We start from the raw sequence: 22,370 nt of genomic DNA on the forward strand, positions 1-22,370 counted from the left end.
AATAACGAATACTTTCTTTATCCCCAATAGTGAAATAGTTGTTGTGGCTTAGCTGTACTTTGCTTGTGTGACTGTTGATGATCAGCCGGTTCATGATACCATCGTTTGCAATATGTATTTACTTTATGTGGTGGTACATAACATGAATTTTAGTTTTATGTGGTGGTACGTAAAATGTATTTTGGTTTACACAGTGGTTTGCATATTTCGATTTATATGGTGGTATGTAATATGTTCTTGAACTGTCATTCTAGACAAATGAAATATCAAGTGTCGAGATTCACAGCTATGTAATGTCGAGAACGACATATCAAATGTCCAGCAATCGAAGAAATGTAGAGAAATATCGTATTTTGGTTCAAGTGTCGTTCTAGACATTCGTAATGTCAAATGTCGAGATTAACAGCTATTTAATGTCGATAACAACGTTACAAATGTCGAGAATGGCATCAAATGTCAACATAAATATAATCCTACCAAATTTAACTAAGAGTGAAGGCAACCAAATGGTGTATTAACTGTAAAAACTGTAGCAAGCAGGTTTATAATTACTATAGCAGTTAAAGTTGGTATGCCAAGCACAAGTACGTTCTCAACCATATTGATGTGAAAAAAGTTGTAAAATAATCACCATAAATGACTTCAACCATATTGGTTGGTGAGATATCTTATCGTACATTCAACGGACAAGTGTTTCTCCACTATAAAATGTTGAACTTTACTTAAATAGTACATACGAGAATTTAACATATTCATAGCACTAGTTAGTTTTTCCACTGATTATGTCTTCATCAACTCAACATACTCCTGTTCTTGATGTTACTATCACTTTCGACCCCCCCAGGTCGTCCGCGGACAACCCGATCATCATAGACTCGGACTCAGATGATGAAAGCAATATCTTTGTTCCATATGTTCGTCAATCTTCGAACCGCGATCGTAGGGTTTGCCTTCAACCAATCCCTTTTCCGAATCTAATCTACGAAATTGAACAATTCAAATTCATCGTGAGATCGTCCCAGTACCGGTCCAACCGCAAGCACATCATGTGTTGTTGGATGAAAATGTTGGAGCAGTTCCCGTTGAAAATGAAGATGTGATCATCATAAGCTCCGACGAGAAGTATGACAGTGATATGTCCTCTTTGTCCGTCGTGGAGGATATGTAGAAGATCCGGTCATCGTAAGTGAGATGTTTACGTACATATAGTAGTTCTATAAAATCCATATAGGTGATGAATATTTTTTGGGATGATCACCATTTTGTATAATAGTTGTCTACGATATGTATTGGAGTTATGGCTTCCTTTTGTTGTGATTATCATTTTGTCTGCTCCAATGACTTAGGAGAACGAGTCATTCATGGGTTGCTTTTGTATCCATTACCACATTGTGTCTACAATGATTAAGAAAATCCCAGTGATGAAATAGATATGTGCTTGTTCACTTATATGATGAACAAAATGATATCGTAGTGAAATGCTCATAAGAATATATGTAAGCACCATTTCCCTTGTTGGTAGTTATATCCCAAACCTGGCCTCTCTTGTTTGTATCCATTATGACATTTTAAAATGAAGTGTTGTTTGTATTTAGTGAATGCCCATACGAATTTTCCTGTTTGTGCGCTATAAAATTTTGAACGACTAGAATAATATAAGAGAAAAATCACAAAAAATGGGATGAATCCGTATAAAGGAGTCAAAATATATTACAAACTTAATTTTACAACAAGCAATTGCAAATAAGTGATATCAAGAGAGAACGAAGAAAGAAACAGAAAGAAGTAGAAGTCAAAAATATATTCAACAACATTTAAAACAAGAGGTAGAAAGCAAGTAATACAAAAAAAAAATTCAAAATATTGATAATTCATGTTATCAGGGCATTTGACGATCGGAATACACAATGTCATTCAAATATACGAGTCACTTAAAGATGTCGAATTCTGACATGTTTGCCTGTTATGTCCAGAACCCCCACATCGGCCGCATTTTCGTCTCAACGTCGACCTTTCAGTTCTTGACCATTGACGTTGGGTAGGAGGTCGACTTGGTGCTTTGCGTATATTTGGGGGCAAAACTTCGACGGAACAAATAGACTAAGGAACAACCCAATCTGACTCTCGGCCAACGGGTTGAAGAACTTCGTTGTACGCAGCTCGCCAATATTCTGTGGTGTAGTAAGGGGAACACAAATCATATAATGATTTTTCTTTTGCGAAAGCAACTCGGGATGCATGTGAACATGGGATTTGTCGCATCTGAAATTCTCGACATGAACATGTGTTACCTATAAGGTCGAAAGTACAAAGTTCGGTAGCTATACCTGCCTCAAAAACGAGTTCGTCCAAATTTCGTACTGGTAAAGTTGCACCGGCGTCGAATGATTTTCTCAATTCATCATCAATTTTTGATGTCACAGTCGTACTACATTTCGTGGATGCACTTTTTCTCTCGTAGAACCATCGTTGCATCAATGACGTAATATTTTCGATCAACGAGGTTATAGGGAAACTTCTTTGTCGCCTTAGGACTGAGTTCAGTGACTCCGCAATGTTATTCGTCATAACATTGTACCGATTACCAACAAAATGTGCTTGTGACCAGGTAGATATACCGGCACGTTCCAAGTAAGATGCCATTGACGATCGAATGGTTCTTATCTATGTCATGAACTGATCAAATTCCGATACGCAGTATGCTAGCGCTGCCCACTTGAATAAGAAGATGACATTACTACTGCTATACCTAGCAATAAGATTTTTCTCGATATGCCAGATGCAGGCACCGTGGTGAGAAAGTAGGAACAACCTCGTAATTGCCCGCTTAATACTCTTCTTCCTGTCCGACACAAACACTAGCTGGTTTGAATCATCAACGACATCTTTTAACTTTGCAAAGAACCAATACCACGATTCATTTGTTTCCCCATCGACAACACTCCACGCAAGAGGATATATTTGTAGATTAGCATCTTGCGCTGCAACTACTAGTAGTGTTCCCTTATATTAGCCCTTCAAATGACTTCCATTAACACAAATTACTGGCCTCATGTATTCTCGAAAACCATGTACACTAGGCCCGAACGCTAAGAAGAAGTATAAGAACCTATTATTCGAGTCGAGTTCAATGTGTGCAATAGTTCTTGGATTTTTCTCGGTTAACATGTGACAATATGGTGGCAATTTCTAGAAACTTTCTTCGGGTGTACCACGAAGAAATCAAAGTCCCTTCTCTTTAGCCCTCCACACTTTATTGTAGGTAATCCGTACACCAAACTCACATTCCATATCCCCAATAATACCCCACAGGAACATATGATTGGTTTGCATCGTCCAACCTTCGCATTATGTGATGCCCAATTACTGCACTCGTTACGTGAATTTGTGCATTTCGTCGAATGTCTAGAGAACATGTGTGCTCAGGTATGTCTCTTGAATCATAAATATTTTTGAAGTTTTTATCTTAGAAGCTCGTACTAGCCAATGGCATGTAGTATCGACACAACACACAGTAAGAGATCTAGGATTCGACTTTTTAACTTTGAAATGAAACTTCTCTTTCAAAGCCTTAAGTTGAAGCATTGTGTGTAATTGTTGTTTGCTAAAGAATATCTGATTCTTCACAATGTCCTCTTCGTCAATCGACTCAATTGCATTTCGAATAAACACATTGCCTTCACCTAAACTTTCATCCATATTATCAATCGTTTGTGGCTCTTGTAGTTCGCACATACCGGCTTCATCGCGTCTATATAATGCATCTTCTATTGGTGACAAAGGCTCAACTCCGACATGCAGTTTGTGCTCTCCAACAATATATTCATCTGCAATTACACACAACGCCGCTTCTGTGTTAACAGACATAAACCATTGCAAATCTTCATCGTTGGCTACATCATAGGGGGTATATTCATGTTCGGAACTGTAAATTTCAATTGAATTCGGAACTTCATTCTATCAACATTCAGCTCCTCGAATAATTTATGTACAAGCTCTTCATATGTAATATCATGTCGAACAACAATTGATGTTGTTCGGTTCCCTAACCACTTCCACCCGTTGTCTATGTTGACGAATCTAAAACCATACGAGACAACAAATCTCTTAACATCTCCCATATCTGCATGTCATAAACAACAATACTGTCAACCATTAACGAAAATCGAAAACAAAAATGCTACCTGCATGCAATATGTGAATCGCTATACACGAAATTTTCCCAACTTACTCAAGTTTTTAATGTTATTGTCAACATTTGACAGTGTCGAGAATGATAGTATAAATATCATTCTCGACGTTTATAAATGCCGTGAATGATATTTATACTATCATTATCGACATTTATAAAATGTCGAGAATGAAATGACGGGATTTCATGCATTTATCATCTTCTTCAACTTCAACCACCATTTTTGCAAGAATTTATTCCACCATAAATGATATTCTAAATATAGAAGTATATTATCTAACTAAGTTATTTAAGATGAATGGTACAAAAAATATATACTCAGGATAATTTCGTCCATTGAAGGGAAAAAATACACACACAAACATAAAGTACAAATAAGTCAAGCAAATGGCAGCAATTGTAAAAAGAACACAAAAAAATTTATTGGCAGCAAGAGTAAAAAAATTGGCAACATGTTCCTGGCATGACTCCATGGAAATAGTAACTCAAAAAATGGCCCTTTTATTTTAGTTAGGATATAGTCGTTGAGTGAAGCAACAATTTAATACTAAAATATTTCATACAGTGATCTTTGACTTTACCCATAAAAAAATTATAGTGAAACAAGATAAAATCTATTGTAGGTTTATCCAAATAAATGTGCAAAAACATGACAAACTTACTGTAGATTAATCGATGGCATAATTATTTTCCATGAAAAATATCATTTTCAACCCTTCTACACATACAAAATTATTTTTGCCAGAATACATTCAGAATACTCACAATTCTGGGGCCCACACACATTTTGACATTTTTTATACAACACGAGACCCACATACTTGTCTCTATTCTGTACACAATCTGTGAAAATATAATTTGTACACTCATATTTTTTCTATCATTTTTCCTCCAAATTTCTACATTTTGGATGTTTGATTAATAATTCTTTTCATGAAAAGTATTTTCCAACTTTAGATCATGTAGCCATATTTTCCTCAAAAATAAGGAAAACGTTTTTTTTAGGGAGGAATGATTTTTATTTTTCAAATAATTCTCTCTCTCTCTCTCTCATCTACCTTACAATAAAAAATAGACAAGCATAATATTTTTCATGTTGAAAATTTAATCAATCTAACATATTTAATTAATAATTTCTATTACTCCACATATACAAAGCTTCTAGTAAAAGCTACACGGAGGCACTACGTGTAGACATCTAGCAGTTAACCTAGTCAAAATAAAGAAAAGGCAAGAGTTGCTCTATAGTTGAAGTGATGTCTCCATTTAGGGTTCATCTGTCAAAGCACTTCCTCCTGGAAGCTTAACCTCTTCATATCCGAAGCTTTTCTTTTTAAAGCCACGGTCCTTGCTGTTTTTAAGCAGGTCTGATAAGTATCATTAGGAATGATTAATGTAACGCTTGTATTAACAGGTGTCGGACATGCCAGCGTAAGAGAGTAGGGCGGCTTACCCCTTGTCAGCTTAATTAATGTATGACAAAGTGAGGTGAGACTTTGGTCAATTAGATGAAGCCACGTAGATTTGATCCAATGGTAAACACTTTGGTCTGAATGCTATAAATGGTTCTTGTAGCATTTTAGAGGATTGGAAAATATATATACAAACTCTATATGCATATTATCACATTTTTCCTCTTATGATATTAATTCGCTTGAATTCGGATTACATATACTTTAGTGTAATTAGTTGTGATTGTGTTTGTTCACTCTCATCTTCGATCTTATCGTCGATGCTCAAACGATTACACTATGTATCCGGAGCATCTCCCACTTTTACAACCTTTGTCGACTTTTAGACCAAATCTCCAGTCCAAACGTGTCAAAATGTGCTCATGTATACAAGAGTGGGCCACGAGATCATTGAAATATTTTTTGGGGTCAACAAATTGACATCATCTGTGAGAAGCGGTTATAGTTAACCATGAGAATCTCATCAAGAAAAGTCAGCAATCTTTGTATGAAGATTTCTTGCCTTTGAAGAAAGTGAGGCATCCTTGAGGAAATGATCACCAGAAGAAACCGTTTGTTCAAAACACCATTACCCTCCTTGAAAAAGAGAATATTGGCTGACCTCAAGACGGCTTGAAAAAGCATCATGAGTACTAACAATAAGAAATTTGTATCTCAAAGAACCAGGGAACACCCTAAAGAAGGAGAACCTTTGCACACTGCCCTAGCATCTCACCATAGATTCCACCAACCAAATAGACAAGGTGGATCATGGCGAGGGTCTAGAGTAGCTGCTAGATTTACTAGGGAAGTAGCCACCATGGCCAAAAATATAAGAAATATTAGTTTGCAAAACCTCGCCATACAGAAACATGCAAACCAAAGGAGGATACCCAGTTTCCCCATACACAGCTCAAGAGAATGCGTCTTTCCAAGGAATCTACTACAATAGCGAGGACGAGGTCTAAAGCCAAATGGCAGTGTATCAGAAATATCCCAAGGAAGAAGCCCTTCAAGAAAGAGAAGTTAGGATAGACATGTCCACCAGTTATGCCAGAGATTAACCTCACGAGGTCCCTTTTAATTTTCCTCCAAACTATGATCCGAAGGATGCACCCGAGAGGTCAGTAAGCATCTTCGACAAATTGAGCCCAGGACAGCCTAAAAATAGGTAGGCTCAATCGCCTCCTCCACCTAGAAATAAACAGCATGAGGATCCCTATTTGGAATGCAAGCCAAACCTATCTATGATAACGTCAATTTTTCGCCTAGAAATAGGTGTGAGAGGAGAGCAAAATAGGCAAGAAATTGAGTAGGACAATCCCAACCACCTTGAGAGGCCCAAGTCAAGGAAGAAGAGGATTCAGACGAGCCACATAGGTCCTATGACCTTGATGATGATGACAATATACCATTTTCACAGGAAATTAGGGATGCGCCTATATTGAACCATTTCATACTGCCCAAAATAACTAAGTATGATGGAAGAGGAGACTTGCAAAACACCTCAACAGCTTCAAAACCCACATGAACTCAAGAGGTGCTACACCTACCATGAAATGCAGAGCTTTTTATCTAACCCTAAGTAGAGCAACTAAGATCTAGTACACCAACCTCCTAAAGGGAAGCATTCGAAGCTGACCATATTTCAAGAAGGCCTTCTTTAAACGATTTGCCACTCTTAATAAAGGGACTCTAGGATATTAGATAGCAACTAGGGGAATCGTTAAAAAACATTTTATCTTGTTTTACTGACAAAATGACCTATCGTGTTCAAGTCAAGATAGGGAGGCATTAACAGCCCTAAAGGAAAGAATGGATATGAACTCTCTCTTTTGGAGAGATGTGCAGAATAATGTTAGTTACAACACCTTGTTGAAAATGATAAGGCTTGAGATTATCAATGAAGAATTGAGGGATCATCGGAACCTCCACAAATGCAAAGACAAAGATGTCCCACCTCTCACTTGATGGATCACCAGGTCGGACAATCAACCCCCTCAATCTAGGGGAAGCGTTAACTGTAGCAACACTAAACGTAGTTCTTACTTTAGCTTATGAAGAGGTGACCTCCAGTGCATAAATATATCAGGGGAGACCTTATCAACTATCCCCTCAAGTAGGAAAAGGTAGGGGATGAGGTGCTAGACCTAAAAATAGGGACGAAGTACACTTCTATTGTACGTACCACCACTCCTATAGCCATACACGACTGGATGTAGGGATATCACAAAGCACCCAAACACTAAGAGAAAAAAACAACCACCTGCAAAGGGACAAAAGTCCTAGGCAAGGTCGGCAACCTAAGAATGATGACGCAAGTTGCTCCAATAGGGGCAACACCCATTAAAGGCAAGGAAATGATGATGGAAGACCTGGAGAAGGTCATAGACAAAGAAGGAACCCCTCAGCCAATGCTAGACACGAACCTATTCGAGAAATTGATACCATTTTTGGAGGTCCCTACGTTGGGAGAGAGTCTAGAAATGCCCAAAAGAATTAAGCCAGTAAACCCAAAGATCCCCAATGGCGAGCTTCATAGTCAGCAATAGCCAACCCTCCACTAAAAAAGGAGTTCAATCCATCACGTTCACTCAAGATAATAATGTAGGTGTACATTGTCCGCATTGTGACGCTTTGGTTGTGAGGGTTGTGGTGGTCGAAATGGCCTCAAGATGATACTGATAGACAATGGGAGCTCAATTAACATCATATTTGGAGCCACGTTTGACAAAATGGAAATTGACCATAATCTAACTCTAATAAACTTCCCCTTATATGGATTTACTGGGGAAAGCATTATCCTATGAGACAAAATCACTCTTATCAATAGAGATGAGAGTTGCACCTCTAATAGCTCACAATGTTCATGGAGTTTTTGGTAATAGACCACTGCTCTACTTATCACGAAGTACTTGGAAAGTCTGCTTTGAAAGAAATATAGGCTGTCACTTCTCTCCACCATCTATGCATGAAGTTCCCAATAAAAAGGGTATTACAATTGTGAAGGGTGACCAACAAAGTGCCAGGGAGTGCTACTCTTGCTCCATTAGAAAAGTTGAACCTAGGAGTATTAAATTTATTTTGATGGACATTAACGGGATAGATGACCCTGAACAAGGAGACGATGAAGAAATGGTAGATACCTTTGAAGAAGAGACTACTTTTGAAGTATGGTCAACCCCAGAAGAAGGGATAACTATTGAAGAAGCAACTAATCTTGATTAACTGGACCCTCGCATAGTTGATTGCGAACAACAAATAGCTCTGATCGAGGAGCTAGAGAACTTCATAGTTGACTTTTAGAATTGTTTCAAGTTGTTGCAGGTCGGCAAGAAGCTCTCAACAGTAGCAGAGGAAAAGTTGAAAAGATTCTTGCGCAATAACCTGGATGTCTTGGCATTGAGGCATGAGGACAAGGTTGGCATCGATCAAAGGGTCACTTGCCACCACTTGAAGATCGATCCAAATGCTAATCCTCACAGGTAAAAAAAGAGAGCCATTAACCTAGAAAGATATAAGGTCTTGAAAGATGAGGTGGAGAAGTTGATTGCCAATCGCTTTAATCAAGAATCGACCTACCGGGGGTGGATTTCAAACCTCGTAAACATAAAGAAGCACAACAAAAAGTGGAGAATGTGCATAGATTTCTCTAACCTAAATCAAGCTTTTTCTAAGGATAGTTTCCCACTTCCATGAATAGACCAACTAGTTGACTCCACTACTAGACATGAGTTGTTAAGGTTTATGGATGCTATTCAAGCTATAATTAGATTCCAACGTACCCTACAAACGAGGAGCATACGTCCTTCATTACGGACAGAGGGCTTTATTGCTACAGATTGATGTACTTTAGGTTGAAAAATGCATGGGCTACCTATCAGAGATTGGTCAATAAGATGTTTACCGACCTCATTGGAAAAACTATGGTAGTGTATGTAGATGATATACTGGTAAAAAGTTTGACGACAGAGGACTACGTCAAGCACCTCGAAGAGGTCTTCCAAATACTTCAAAGATATAGAATGCAGCTATATGGTGAATCAAAAGGACATTAAGGCCAATTCGAAGAAGATCAAAGCTTTGATTGAAATGAGGTCACCACAATAACCAAAAGAAAGTGTAGAGTCACCAGTCATGTCGCATCTCTGTGCTGCTTCATTTTGAAGGCAACTGATAAATATCTGCTGTCTTTTAATGTTTTGAAAGGGATGAATAAATTCCAGTAGAAAGCCTCTACTATTATACCTCGCAGTGACCACTGAGGCTATCAATTCAGTGCTTGTCAAAAAAGAAAAGAGTCATCGACTACCTATACACTATATAAGTAAAGTACTACTCGTGAAGGAGGCTCGCTATCCCGACATGGAAAAGCTTGCCCTAGTTCTCGTAATAGCCTCTAGCAAGTTAAGGCCTTGTTTCTAAGCATACACCATACAAGTGCAACCAACTTCTCGTTGATGCTAGTGCTGTAGAAACTCAATGCTTCAAGAAGATTACTGAAATGGGCTGTTGAGTTTAGTAAGTTTGATATCATTTTCAAAACATGGACTGCTGTTAAGAGATAGACCTTAGTAGATTTTATAATAGAGTTCAACCCCGTTCTAGAAATGAAACCTATTGAAACCCCATATGGAGCCTTTTCCTTGATAGTTTCTCAGGAGACACTGGATCTGAAGCTGGAGTGGTGTTGGTTAGTCCAAAAGGACATAAGATCAATTGTGCTATGAGATTTGGCTTCAAGGCCAACAATAAGTTGGCTAAATATGAAGCCCTCCTAACCGGCCTCCAATTGGACAAGAAGATGCAGGTGAAAATGCTATTCATCAACAATAAGTCCCAGTTAGTTGTTAGCCAAGTCAATAGCTATTTTTCAGCCAAAGACGAGAACAACGCTGCTTATTTAAAATTGGTCATGGAGTTTGTCCTAACCTTTGAAAATTTCGAGTAACAGAAATCCCATGTTGTGAAACTCCCATGCCGGTGCTCTTTTAAATTCGACAAGCAGTAAGGACTCAAACTACTTAGTGTGGTTCTTATAGAACACCTTTCGAGGCCCTCTACTTCAGAAAGGGAAGAGGTGATGTGGGTAAAAGATACCTTCTTATGGATGAAGCTAATAATAGCTTTTCTAAATAATCAAATCCTAACCTCTAACAAAAGAGAAGTACAGAAGCTAAGAAGATGAGCTGTACACTTCATTTTTCAAGACGAGGTATTATACAAGTGAGGTACTTCCATGTATCTACTCCGATGTATAGGTGGAGAGAAAGCCACTTATGTGCTCCAAGACATACACAAAGGGGTATATGGCAATTACTTTGTGGAGTGGTCCCTAGCACAAAAGGTGTTAAGGCAAGGATACTACTGGTCGACCCTAAAAAAGGATACTCAATAATTTGCAAAATGGTACGACAAGTGTCAATGCTTCACAACGGTTCAAAGACAACATTCACAAGAGCTCAGTGTTATTTCTAGTCCTTGAAGCAAACACTTCCAATTTTTTGTGAAAAAACATCATATGCAAGTTCGGTATTCCCCACTTAATTATCTCAGATAATGGGCCACAGTTCGATAACTTGAAGGCCAGAGACCTATGTGAAGAGTTAGGAATCTAGAAGAACTTATCCTTTCCACATCATCCACAGGCTAACGGACAGGAGGAAGCTGTTAGTAAGACTACCAAATACACTTTGAAGGTCTTACGGGCTATCCGAACTAGTAGCCAAATAGCTATAGGGCAAACTCCTTTCTGTATGACTTATAAGGCCGAGATAATGGGCCTACCATCTCCTCGTCGCATGCATTTTAATGAAATATCAAATGAAGAACAGAGAAGGTTTCGAGCTAGACTTCCTTGAAGAAAGGAAAGATGAATCTCAAGCAAAGTTGGTTACTATCAATGAAAGATGACTAGATATTACGGTTCAAAAGGCAAAAGAAAGATACTTTGTCTGAATGATCTTGTACTGCCAAGAGTCTTCCTATTTACTATGGAGACAAGAACAGAAACCCTCGGTCCCAACTGGGAGGGTCCTTATCGCATAAAAGAAGAGGGTTGGCCAAGAATCTATAAAATTGAGGGGATGGATGGAAAGGCATAGCCTTATCCATAGAACGCAAAACATTTGTGAAAATACTATCAACGAAAATTGTAAATGCATTTCTTGTATGATTTGTTGAAAACCAAAGTTTTATATTAGTTAAAATGTTTGAAGTTAAACAAAAAAGTGCCTCTACATTAATGAACCATCCCTTGCAGAGAAGCGTAACCAATTCGACGATGAGCTGGATCTCAAGGTGGACTACCTCTTAAGTTGTGAAGTGAACGACACATGCCTTTAACAACTAAAAGTTGTTAAGGAGGACTTAGCATGGGCGAACACTTAACCTTATACTAAGGAAAACAAATAAAAGCGGATAAACTATTGATACTTGTACATATTGCAAGTAAAAAAAAAAGGTAAGTATGAAACAAAATATCTATCTATGAAAATTCAATAAATAAGCTCAGAAATATAATGAAAAATGAACTTACATTGATGATTGGACTCGATGTAAAAAGAAGGAATCTGTTTTGATATGAAATGGATATATCCGTCAATAAATATACAAAAGTGGGCTTCAAGGCCAAATTACAAAGCAAAATAAAATAATTAAAAGTTGCTCCATCTAAAAAGATGGGGGAGGGAAAGATACAAAAGATACTATGGCATTAGGAGCAACGACTTCTTCAACTCTAGTATTTTCTTCTTTGGCTTCGTCTTCGATTTTTATTATGTAGGCTACCCTCTGTGGGAGTTTGAGGCTCTTCTCCTTCATCCAGGGATTCAGACCTCAGTTTAGAAGTATTGAACCTCTGGAAGTTTGTTTTAATCCGCTCCACCATCTGGGTATAGGCCTACATCTGCCAATACTTCACAAAACTTTGGTACGCTTTCGTCAGATGGAAATTGTCCATGTAATGCTTTTCAACGTCGCTACCAGTAGATTCATCCTCATTCCTCACCATCTCCACTCTTACCTTTAAGCACGATACTCAGGATTTTAACTCTCCCATCTGCTCTTTTAGAGCAACATTTTATTTATTAGATACATCTAAGGCCTCAGCAGCGAGCCTTTGGTAAGTATCAGAAGTCTCCATCATCCTCGTCATGGAAGGTACTTCACTCTGACACAAGTGGACTTTCTTTTTCAAGTTTTCAATTTCTGCTAAGGTGGAGGAGAGCTTTACGGACTCTTCAGCATGCTATTTCTTCACAACCTCCACCTCTGCTTCCACTTTCTTAGTTGCCTCCTCGGCTAATGAGGTCTTATTTGCAAATTCTTTCTTTTTATTCTGAAGGTTTTTAAAGAGGGCCTCTGCCTCTATAGCGACCACAAATGCCCTCACAGATTGGCTTACCATTGCGGTGAAAATGTCCACCCAATCACTAGTCTCCATGAAAGACTGTCAATAGTCCATCCAGAACTTGTGAGAAATAGATGTTGCAGTTTGAACTTTTAGCAGCAACATCGAAAAAACCTCTGGGGTCATCTCGTCGCTCCGTTACGAAACAATATGTTTAGGACGAGCACCTACATCAGATGCTGAGGAACCACTTGATATCCTCGCCCTCTTCAAAGATTATTGCCTTAGGGGCTCCATGACAGTTGGCCTCTTTCGACCCCTGGAGTAGCAATAGATGTTGCCATCAATATTTCTCCAGCAGGGACTTCGAAGAGAGGCAATGGGCTAGTCATAGACCCATCCTCTTCGATAGTTCTTTTTGAGGACCTCGTCTATCTTATTCTTCCCGTTATCTTTAATGAGAGATCTTCCATCACCCTCTTGGCCACTAGCCTCCTTGCTGAGCCTCTTCACCTGGTCCCTCACTTGCTTGCCAGCAACAAATGAAGGCTTCAACCCCTTTTTCCTAGTTGTAGAGATAGCTGCAAGAATGGTGTCCATGTCAAGAGTGGGATTTCTCCTCTTCTCAAAGTTTTTTGCAAAAAGTATAAGGCATCCAGGTCAACAAAAATGAACAATGTCAAAACAGTCACCATCCTAAAAAGGCAAAAGTACATCTGCGAGCCATTAAGTTGAATTCTTCAAAAAATCGACAACAAATAATTAATCTATCAAACTCCCTCGAAAAAAAAGGACGTCTATGGATGTCTTCAATAAGCTCGAGCTCAGCTTTGCCAAACTCAAAACAGTTTACAAATCCTGCAAGAGGCAAACACACACAATGTCAGGATCCACATTAATTCAACTTCTCAACAAAACACTTAAAAGGTACAACACTCACTAGCTTTTGAGTAGGAGGTGAAAATTGTCACATGGGGAATGGTGTCATCCTCCCATACTTGTCATTTTTCCCTTACGTAGAACCACGTCTCCTTTCATCCTTTAATCGATGAATGATATCCTATGATGAAGAGAGAGTGTGACTCCATGGACATAAAGAATACCAACTCTTGGAGCCTCCTTTCCCTAGAGACCTAGGTTGAAAAATGTGGAGAGGCATGTCTTCCACTAGGAAGGTCTCTTTCCACAAAAAGTAGGATCCCACTAGTTGGCCCCACACATTAGGAACGAACTGGGTGGGAGCCAATCAATACAACCTAAGGACAGCTCTAAAGAATGGATGTAAAGGCAGTTGAAGCCCTACTTTAAGAAGGAACTTGCTGATGGCGACGCACCCAGGCCTCAAAAAACAGATATGCTTGTCTGGGGCAGGAGCTAGGAGTTCTGTGTCATATGGGATATAGTATTTTTCCCTATAAATCATTAGGTGGGAAGCAGAAACTATAGATTAGCCCACCAAATCTCATTGTCTGACCCACCCCCCTTTATTGGAAAATTATGCCCAACCAAAACGGCCTAAATGAGGTCGATAGTATTCATAGTTTCAACTCCCAATTCAGAGGCAATTTTGCTAAGATTTATGTTCCCTTCAAAAGACAATGAGGCCATTACTTCAACAATAACAAAAATTTCAAGTATTTGCAAAATTAGATAGAAAACACTAGCTAAAATTGATCAAAAATTGTAAAAGGAAAACTTGACTTAAAATTGGAGGAAAACGAGAAGAGTGGGAAGAAAATTCTTAGAGAATTCTAATTTTAATTGATAGCAAAGGCAAAAGTAATTTGTGCCCTAAACTGTTGCCTTTTATAGGTATAGGCACTCAATCCCAACCATTGGATGGTGATCTAGATCATCTGGCAATTCATTAGAAATTAAATCTGAGCCGCTCACCACACTTGTCATTTCACCTTCAAAAGCCTAGATCATAGCGTTTGATTTAGGGATGGCAAAAAAACTCACCATGCCCCGCCCCGTCCCGAACGAGTTGGGACGGGGCTAGGTGGGACAAGGCGAGGCCCCCATCATGGGTAGGATGAGGATGGCTGCCTTGAACCCGCCCCGTAAAGAAAAAAATAAAAATAATTTTATTTCTAGACAATTCACCCGTTAAAAATCATTTTGAATTTGTAATTTATTCTCTAATAATAACATAATTCGAAACTTTGAAAATGTAAAAAAGATTAAAAATAAAAAAATTAAACGAGACAAAGTTGCCATCACTAGTTTGATTTATGTGCTACCACGAGTTTGAACCACAAAAGACGCGCCCATGACAGTCATCATTACACATTAAATGAGCGACGGTTGTGTGTATGGAAATTCGAACTATTGCAGCCGCTTTTTTTGGAAAGTATAGTAGACAGCTAATCATTTCAATACAATTATTAAGAATGCCTCATACTCACCAAAGCTGAACGGGTAAGACCTCTTCATCTTTATTACCTACTATTTCGTCCAAATTGAGGACCACCTCTTCTTCCACATTTATAACTTCGATATGATCAAATTTATATAATAATAACCTCGGCCAAGTGAACATCAACCCTGTAAAGGTGCCTCAGAAAATGACTTTGGTAAGTATTTCGATTATTCACCATATTCGACTTTCAAACTCTAATTTTCATATAAATATTTGCAAATTAGACTTGGGGACTATATATATTGTTGTGGGATTAGAAAACACCTCGACAAAAATTTTCCAATATAATACAAAAGTCCATATATCACATAATTGACTATACATAAATTTAGGGGACTATTGTTACTTCACATATACAAAGCTCCCAGCGAAAGCCACATGGAGACACTGCGTGTAGACATTCAGTAGTCAACCAAGTTAAGAGAAAAAAGTTAAGAGCTGCTCTATAGTCGAAGTTTTATCTCCATCTGGAGTTCATATATCAAAGCGCTTCCTCTTGGAAGTCGAACCTCTGTATATCCAAAACTTTTCTCCTTAAGGCCAAGGTGCTTACTGTCTTTAAGCAAGTCTAATGAGTATCTTTAGGAATGATTGATGTAATACTTACATCGATAAGTGTTAGACATGTCAGCCTAGGAGCATAGGGCAGTTAACCCCTTGTCAATGTAATTAATGCATGATAAAGTGATGTCAGACTTCGGTTAATTAGATGAAGCCACATGGATCAGATCCAACGGTGACCTCTTCGGCCTGAATGCTATAACTAGCAACTCTTGTAACATTGTAGAGGATTGGAAAATATATATACAAACTCTATATGCTTATTATCACATTTTCCCTCTCTTGATATTAATTTGCTTGAATTCGGATTTTATACACTCTAGTGCAATTATTTGTGATTATGTTTGTTCACTTCTCATCTTTGTTCTTATCATCGATGTTCAAACGGTTACACCACATGTCTGGAGCATCTCCCACGTTTGTAACTGTCATCGACTCTCCGACCAAATCTCCAGTCCAAACATACCAAAATTCATTCATTTTGACACGAATGGGCCGCAACATCTGTTGGCACATTTTTTTGAGGTCAACATTTCTATGAAAATAAGTTTTAGGCAATTATATTAATTTTCATACAAATTTCATGCTTGCAATCAAACACACACCCTAATATTTAATTAGTATGCATAAAATACTAGCTATTCAATTCTATTTTTATCTTTTTTTTTAAATAGATACCTCCAAGTTTTATAGATCAACCCTCACGTATGACGGATGAATACTATGAAGACAAGTTCACATCGCAAATTATCAACCACAAAGACAAAACTATTAATAAATTTGTACATATGGAAAATGATTCCTATTTGATGTAATCAAGTTGACAACTGCCCTAGGAAGATCAACCATATCATGAAAGACTACAATGTTACCACCTACCCCAATTTTTAGATAAAGTGTCTGCAACTTGGTTTGCTTCCTGAACGACATGCCTGAAAATCACTTCTCTTTCCATCATAAGATCATTTATCTCTTCCCATCGTTTCCAAAATTTCCATCATGTACATCTTTTGTTGAGGAACCAATTCACAACAACCTAAGAATCACTTTCAATAATAATCTTTGGGAAGTTTAGTTCATCACATATGTGAATGGCATCCAAAACTGCTTTTAGCTCCATCCATGTGTTAGTACCATGACCATAGAAGGTATGAAAAGCATAAATAAATTCCCCTTTATTAGCTCTGATCACCCCACCTCCACCACAATTACCATGATTTCCTATACAACATCCATCAATATTTAACTTAATCCAAGTAGGGAGATGAGGCATCCAACGAACAAACTTAGTGACTTTATTAAGCGGTTTTCGAATCTGAATACCCAAAGTTTGTAAGGTAATAAAATTAGACAAAGATAGTATAGACGCCTTAGCCACATCGACACATAATTCACTAATCCACCACTTCACTATAGCCCAAACCTGATCACAAATAATAGCAACACCTTCCATCTTTTTTCAACACCTTGCTGTCCAAATAACCTAAAAAATCAAAATAGGGGAAAAGTCAATAATCATACCTACTTGGGATGTTTGTAATGCCTTAGAGAACCAAAAATTCATCCTTTGCCTCCAACCCTTCGATGTAATGTGAGAGATGCCTATGACCGTTGATAATTGAATCCAAAGGAATTTTGCTAGATCGCTCACGTCCAACAAATGGTCAAGGGACTCAATATGAGGTTTAACACAACATACACATTTTGAGGCTAAGGAGATCCCCACCATTTGTATTCTTTCATCCACACCGAGAGCATTGTGTATAGCTTTACAAGTAATGAACGAGATTTTTTGGAATTAACGGATGCTATACCCATTTGTCCCAATCTACACACTCCCATTTAGCTTGTATAAGCTCCCAAGTACTACCAGTACTAAACAAATCATCTGGAGATGGTTTCCAAACAGCTGTATCTAGTCCTTTACGTAACCTTGGAACGTGTTCTATTGCAATTTTAGCTAACTCACTCCCAATTAGATCTGCCAAGACATCTTCATTCCACCCCCTTGAGGTTACCAGAGCATTAGCCTCAAGTCAGGCTCTACTAACTCCACCAGGTTTGATAACGATCCCCTACCAGACCAATTATCTTGCCAGAAATTAACTTCTCCCCATTTGATATGCCATACCGAATTTTCTATTACCATGGGTATCAAATTTGCTATGCTCTTCCAAAAAGGTGAGTTCAAAGCTGATATTTGAATCTCATTTTAAGAGTTGTGAGGAAAATACTTTGCTTTTAGAACTCTGTAGTAGAGAATTTGAGAAACAAATTTTCCAAGCAAATCTTGTTTTTAGAGCCATTTGTACTTCTACTAAGTCACGGATATCTAAACCTCCTTCTGAAAAAGGTTGAGTAATATTTCCAAAATTCACCCAATGACGTTTAACTTTACTGTCTACCTCTCCCTAAATAAAATTTGAGATCAAAGAATGAATCTAATGAACAACCCCTTTGGGTATGCACATGACCGATAAGATATGTATAGGCATGCTTGAAAGGACATGCTTAACAAGAGTTAATCTTCCTCCAACAGACAAGAGTAAAAATTTCTAGCCAGATATTTTCTTTCTCACCTTCATAATCAGCGACTCAAAATGTCTGATACACAAACGGCCTGGAGATATTGGAGCACCCAAATGGTAATTGGAAAAGACCCTTGTGTCAAGATACTCAACTGGAGTAGCACATTCTTTCTTGATAAGGGTATGTGCTTCGAGAAAAATATAGCTGATTTTTTATGATTCACTTTCTACCCCGACATATTTTCATAAGTACCCAGAACCTCCACCATTGCTTTAATAGACGATTTGCTTCCATTACAAAAAATAATTAGATCATCAGCATATAGCAAGTGAGATATAGGAGGTGCTCCAACAAGAAGAGAATAATTTCCAATGCATTGATCCAAACAACCTGTCGTAACATGCATGTAAAAGTCTCTTCGGCAATAATGAACAAGTATGGAGAAAGGGGATCTCCCTGACAGATTTCCTGTGAAGATTTGAAAAAGCCTCGATAGGTGCCATGCATCATCACCGAGGATGAAGGTGAGTTAATACAATTTTATATTAACTAACAAAATTGTGTAGAGAACCCAAAAGCATTTAGGATTGCCATCAAGAAATTCCATTCAACCCTGTCATACGCCTTCATCATGTCTACTTTAAGCATTGCATTCCCGCCTCGTATCTTTCTGTTAAAACTCCAAAGTAGTTCTTGTACCAGAGCAATATTGTGAAAAATACTCCGACCCTCGATGAAAGCCCCTTGTTCCTTCGAAATAAATTTAGGAAGTAAATGTTTCAATCTATTAACAATTAGCTTAGTCTAGCATTTGTAGATCACTGAACATAAGCTAATGGGTCTAAAGTCTCCAAAGTCGCCTGGAACCTTGACTTTCGGGATAAGAACAATATAAGTCGATGTGTAAAAATTAGGGAGCATAGAACCACTAAAGAAATCCACCGTTGCCTCCCGAACATCTTCTCCAACGATATCCCAACAGCTCATGTAAAAAGTTGATGAGAAGGAAGTAAATGTTTCAATCTATTAACAATTAGCTTAGTCTAGCATTTGTAGATCACTGAACATAAGCTAATGGGTCTAAAGTCTCCAAAGTCGCCTGGAACCTTGACTTTCGGGATAAGAACAATATAAGTCGATGTGTAAAAATTAGGGAGCATAGAACCACTAAAGAAATCCACCGTTGCCTCCCGAACATCTTCTCCAACGATATCCCAACAGCTCATGTAAAAAGTTGATGAGAAACCATCAGGCCCAGGGCTACTATCCTGTGGAATGCTTCTCATTGCAGTTTTCACTTCCTCACGAAAAGGGGCCTCGCACAATGTGATATTATCTTCCAATGATAAGCTCCGTGTAATCAATGAATCCAACAATTCCATCCTAGGTATAACATTATCAGTGGTAAGTAACTCATGAAAATAATCAACTACTCCGTTATGGACTAATTACGAGCTGTCAAGTGCTGGTCCATTACAGCCATGCTATAATTCCAAAAAAAATTTCGACGTTTGGCAATTGACGCATGAAAGAACTTAGTATTAGCATCCCCCTCTTTTAACCATTTCATTTTAGTTTTTTGTGCCAAGAAAATCTCCTCGCCAAATCCAATCCTTCAAATCAAGTCTTCTTGCAATTAATTCCCTTTCATCCCGCGCATTATCAAAATTTAAAACTTGATCTTCAAGCTTAACAATTTTGTACTCTAACTCCACTATGCGACATTTGATATGCCCAAAATCGCTTTTGTTCCACTTCCGCAAAATTTGTTTTAACCTCCTCAGTTTTTCTCCAAGTTTGAATAAACCTAAGCTTCTGGTTGGTTATTCCCATCTTTTTTTTATAAGAGGTAAAAAGCTTGCATGGTCTACCCACATTCGCTGAAAATAAAAAGGTGGTGGTCCATAACGTTCTTGTTGCTCGAAAAATTGAACTAACAGTGGACAATGATCAAAACTAGATCTAGATAAAACCTTAGCACAAGCCACTCCAAAATGAGTTAAGAAAGAATTATTAACTAAGATTTTGTCCAATTTCTTCCACCCTTGTTGCATATTACACCATGTAAAAATGATACCTTCTGTCTGAAGTTCTTGAAGGCTGCAATTTGATATACATTCGTTAAATTCCCGCTTTGGGAGATCTGGTTTCGATGCCTCAGCAACCTTTTCTGCATCACTACGAAAAATGTTGAAATTGCCACCAACTAGCCAAGGTATGTCGTGGCGTTGCAGTGAAACCAAATCCCTCCATAAGTCTACAGGCCCAATTTGAAAGTAGCTCGTGTAAACCATAGTGACCAGACAAGAGACCCCCTCCTTAGTAAACATACTAGAAATATGCTAACGTGAAACCACTACTTCCTCAAATAACAAGTCATCCTCCCAAAAACGCTAGATCTTCTCATTAAATAAATGGTTAGAAAAATAATTAGGGAAACGTAACCTGCACACCCATCTTCTAATCTTCAAAATTGACTGCACAGGTTCCAAAATTGCTACAACACTTGGATTAAATTTAGACATAATATCGTTGAGTTGAGTCCTTGATGTTCCCAACCCTCTTACATTCCACATCAAAAGTTTGTCCATCATTTAGAAGAGGTTCTAGAGCGTGTAAGAACCTCGAACAACATTACGACTTTTTTCTTTTTCTGACGTTGGGATATTTGTGCCATATTTTTCTGCTCCCACTCCACGTCTCCACCATTTGGGCATTCACCAGAAGATTTTCCTTTTGCATTAATTCACAGGAAGTGTCGGGTTGATTGTCATTCAAGTCCACTTGGTTTGGAGGGTAAGCAATCCTACTCATTCCCTGTATTGGCTCCTCTGATATACCTACTTCCACCTCAATAGCCTCCTTCATGTGTTGAATAAAAATTTCCTGTTGAATTCGATTGTTTAGAAACTCCATCATTTTAAACCTCCATCCTTTGATAATAAAGGTAATCCTTTCGCAACCAAAGAGTGGCTGAAAAGACTTGAAGGAATCTTTGAGCACATGAACTACAACGATGCTCAAAAGGTTTCTTATATGAAGTTCATGTTGACTAACATTGCTGGCCATTGGTGGGAGTCTAAAACACATACTAGGACTATAGAAAAACAACGTAATCTCACAGGGAACAAATTCAAGGAAAGATTATGAGTAATTTTTTCCGGTCATTGAAGGATCAAAGAGAGGTAAAATGTCCTCAACTTACACAAAGGACTATGCCACTTGGACATTGAAAGAAATTTTGAACGACTTTCTAGTCATACACCACATATGGTTAACACTGAAATAAAGAAGGCTAAGATGTTTGAAATAGGATCAAGATCAAAAATTAAGGGAGTCATGGCAGCCTAACAACATACTACTTATGCAAAAGTCGTACGTCGAGCACAAGCAATCCTGAACAATTTATGATTGGAAAAGAAAATCCAATCAAGTGCTGAGTCTTCAATAAAGTGGAAATGGATGGATTACAATGAAGAAAATGAAAAGGACCAAAACAAAGAGAAAAAAAGGGGTTTTGGTCAGGCTTAAACAAAATTTTCCTAGATGTCACATGTGCAACAAACGACACTTGGAGGAGTGTTATCAAGGAAAATGAGTATGTTATAATTGTGATAAGACTTATGAGCTTCTTAAAGAAAGACCAGAGAAGAATGAGGATGGGGACCAACCTAAGAAAGAAAAAGCCAAAGCGTTTGCGTAGGTGGGAGAAAGAAAGATCTGATGTAACAATAGGTATGTTACCAATTTCTAATATACCTGCTATTGTCCTTATAGATTATAGATCTACACATCATTTATTTCTACTGATGTTATGGATAAAATTGGTAACAAATATGAGGAAACAAATAACACTTTGGATAT

The 22,370-nt window shown here is 38.0% G+C and overlaps 1 protein-coding gene across 1 annotated transcript; it reads right to left on the minus strand.

The window, feature by feature from the left end:
• Window positions 1-17,013: 17,013 nt before the first annotated feature.
• On the minus strand, window positions 17,014-19,888 carry LOC111366695. Its single transcript, XM_022987401.1, has 9 exons — window positions 19,613-19,888; window positions 19,329-19,529; window positions 19,061-19,256; window positions 18,759-18,962; window positions 18,557-18,693; window positions 18,212-18,388; window positions 18,034-18,116; window positions 17,792-17,984; window positions 17,014-17,400 (listed from the first exon to the last, which is right to left on the minus strand). Exons 1-9 carry the CDS (start codon window positions 19,886-19,888, stop codon window positions 17,014-17,016), a joined length of 1,854 nt encoding a protein of 617 aa, XP_022843169.1.
• Between the last annotated feature and the right edge of the window lie 2,482 nt (window positions 19,889-22,370).

Source organism: Olea europaea, chromosome 18 (genome assembly GCF_002742605.1).
Source record: "Olea europaea var. sylvestris chromosome 18, O_europaea_v1, whole genome shotgun sequence".
NCBI classification, from domain to species: domain Eukaryota; kingdom Viridiplantae; phylum Streptophyta; class Magnoliopsida; order Lamiales; family Oleaceae; genus Olea; species Olea europaea.

What these genes read in the sequence shown, in the direction of transcription:
- LOC111366695 (XM_022987401.1), bottom strand. Translation starts at nt 19,888, where the DNA reads ATGGAATTGTTGGATTCATTGATTACACGGAGCTTATCATTGGAAGAT. An exon ending in TGGGTTCTCTACACAATTTT is followed by an intron (nt 18,963 to 19,060) that starts GTTAGTTAATAT and finishes GAAATCTGTCAG; the next exon opens with GGAGATCCCCTTTCTCCATA. An exon ending in AGCAATGGTGGAGGTTCTGG is followed by an intron (nt 18,694 to 18,758) that starts GTACTTATGAAA and finishes TTTTTCTCGAAG; the next exon opens with CACATACCCTTATCAAGAAA.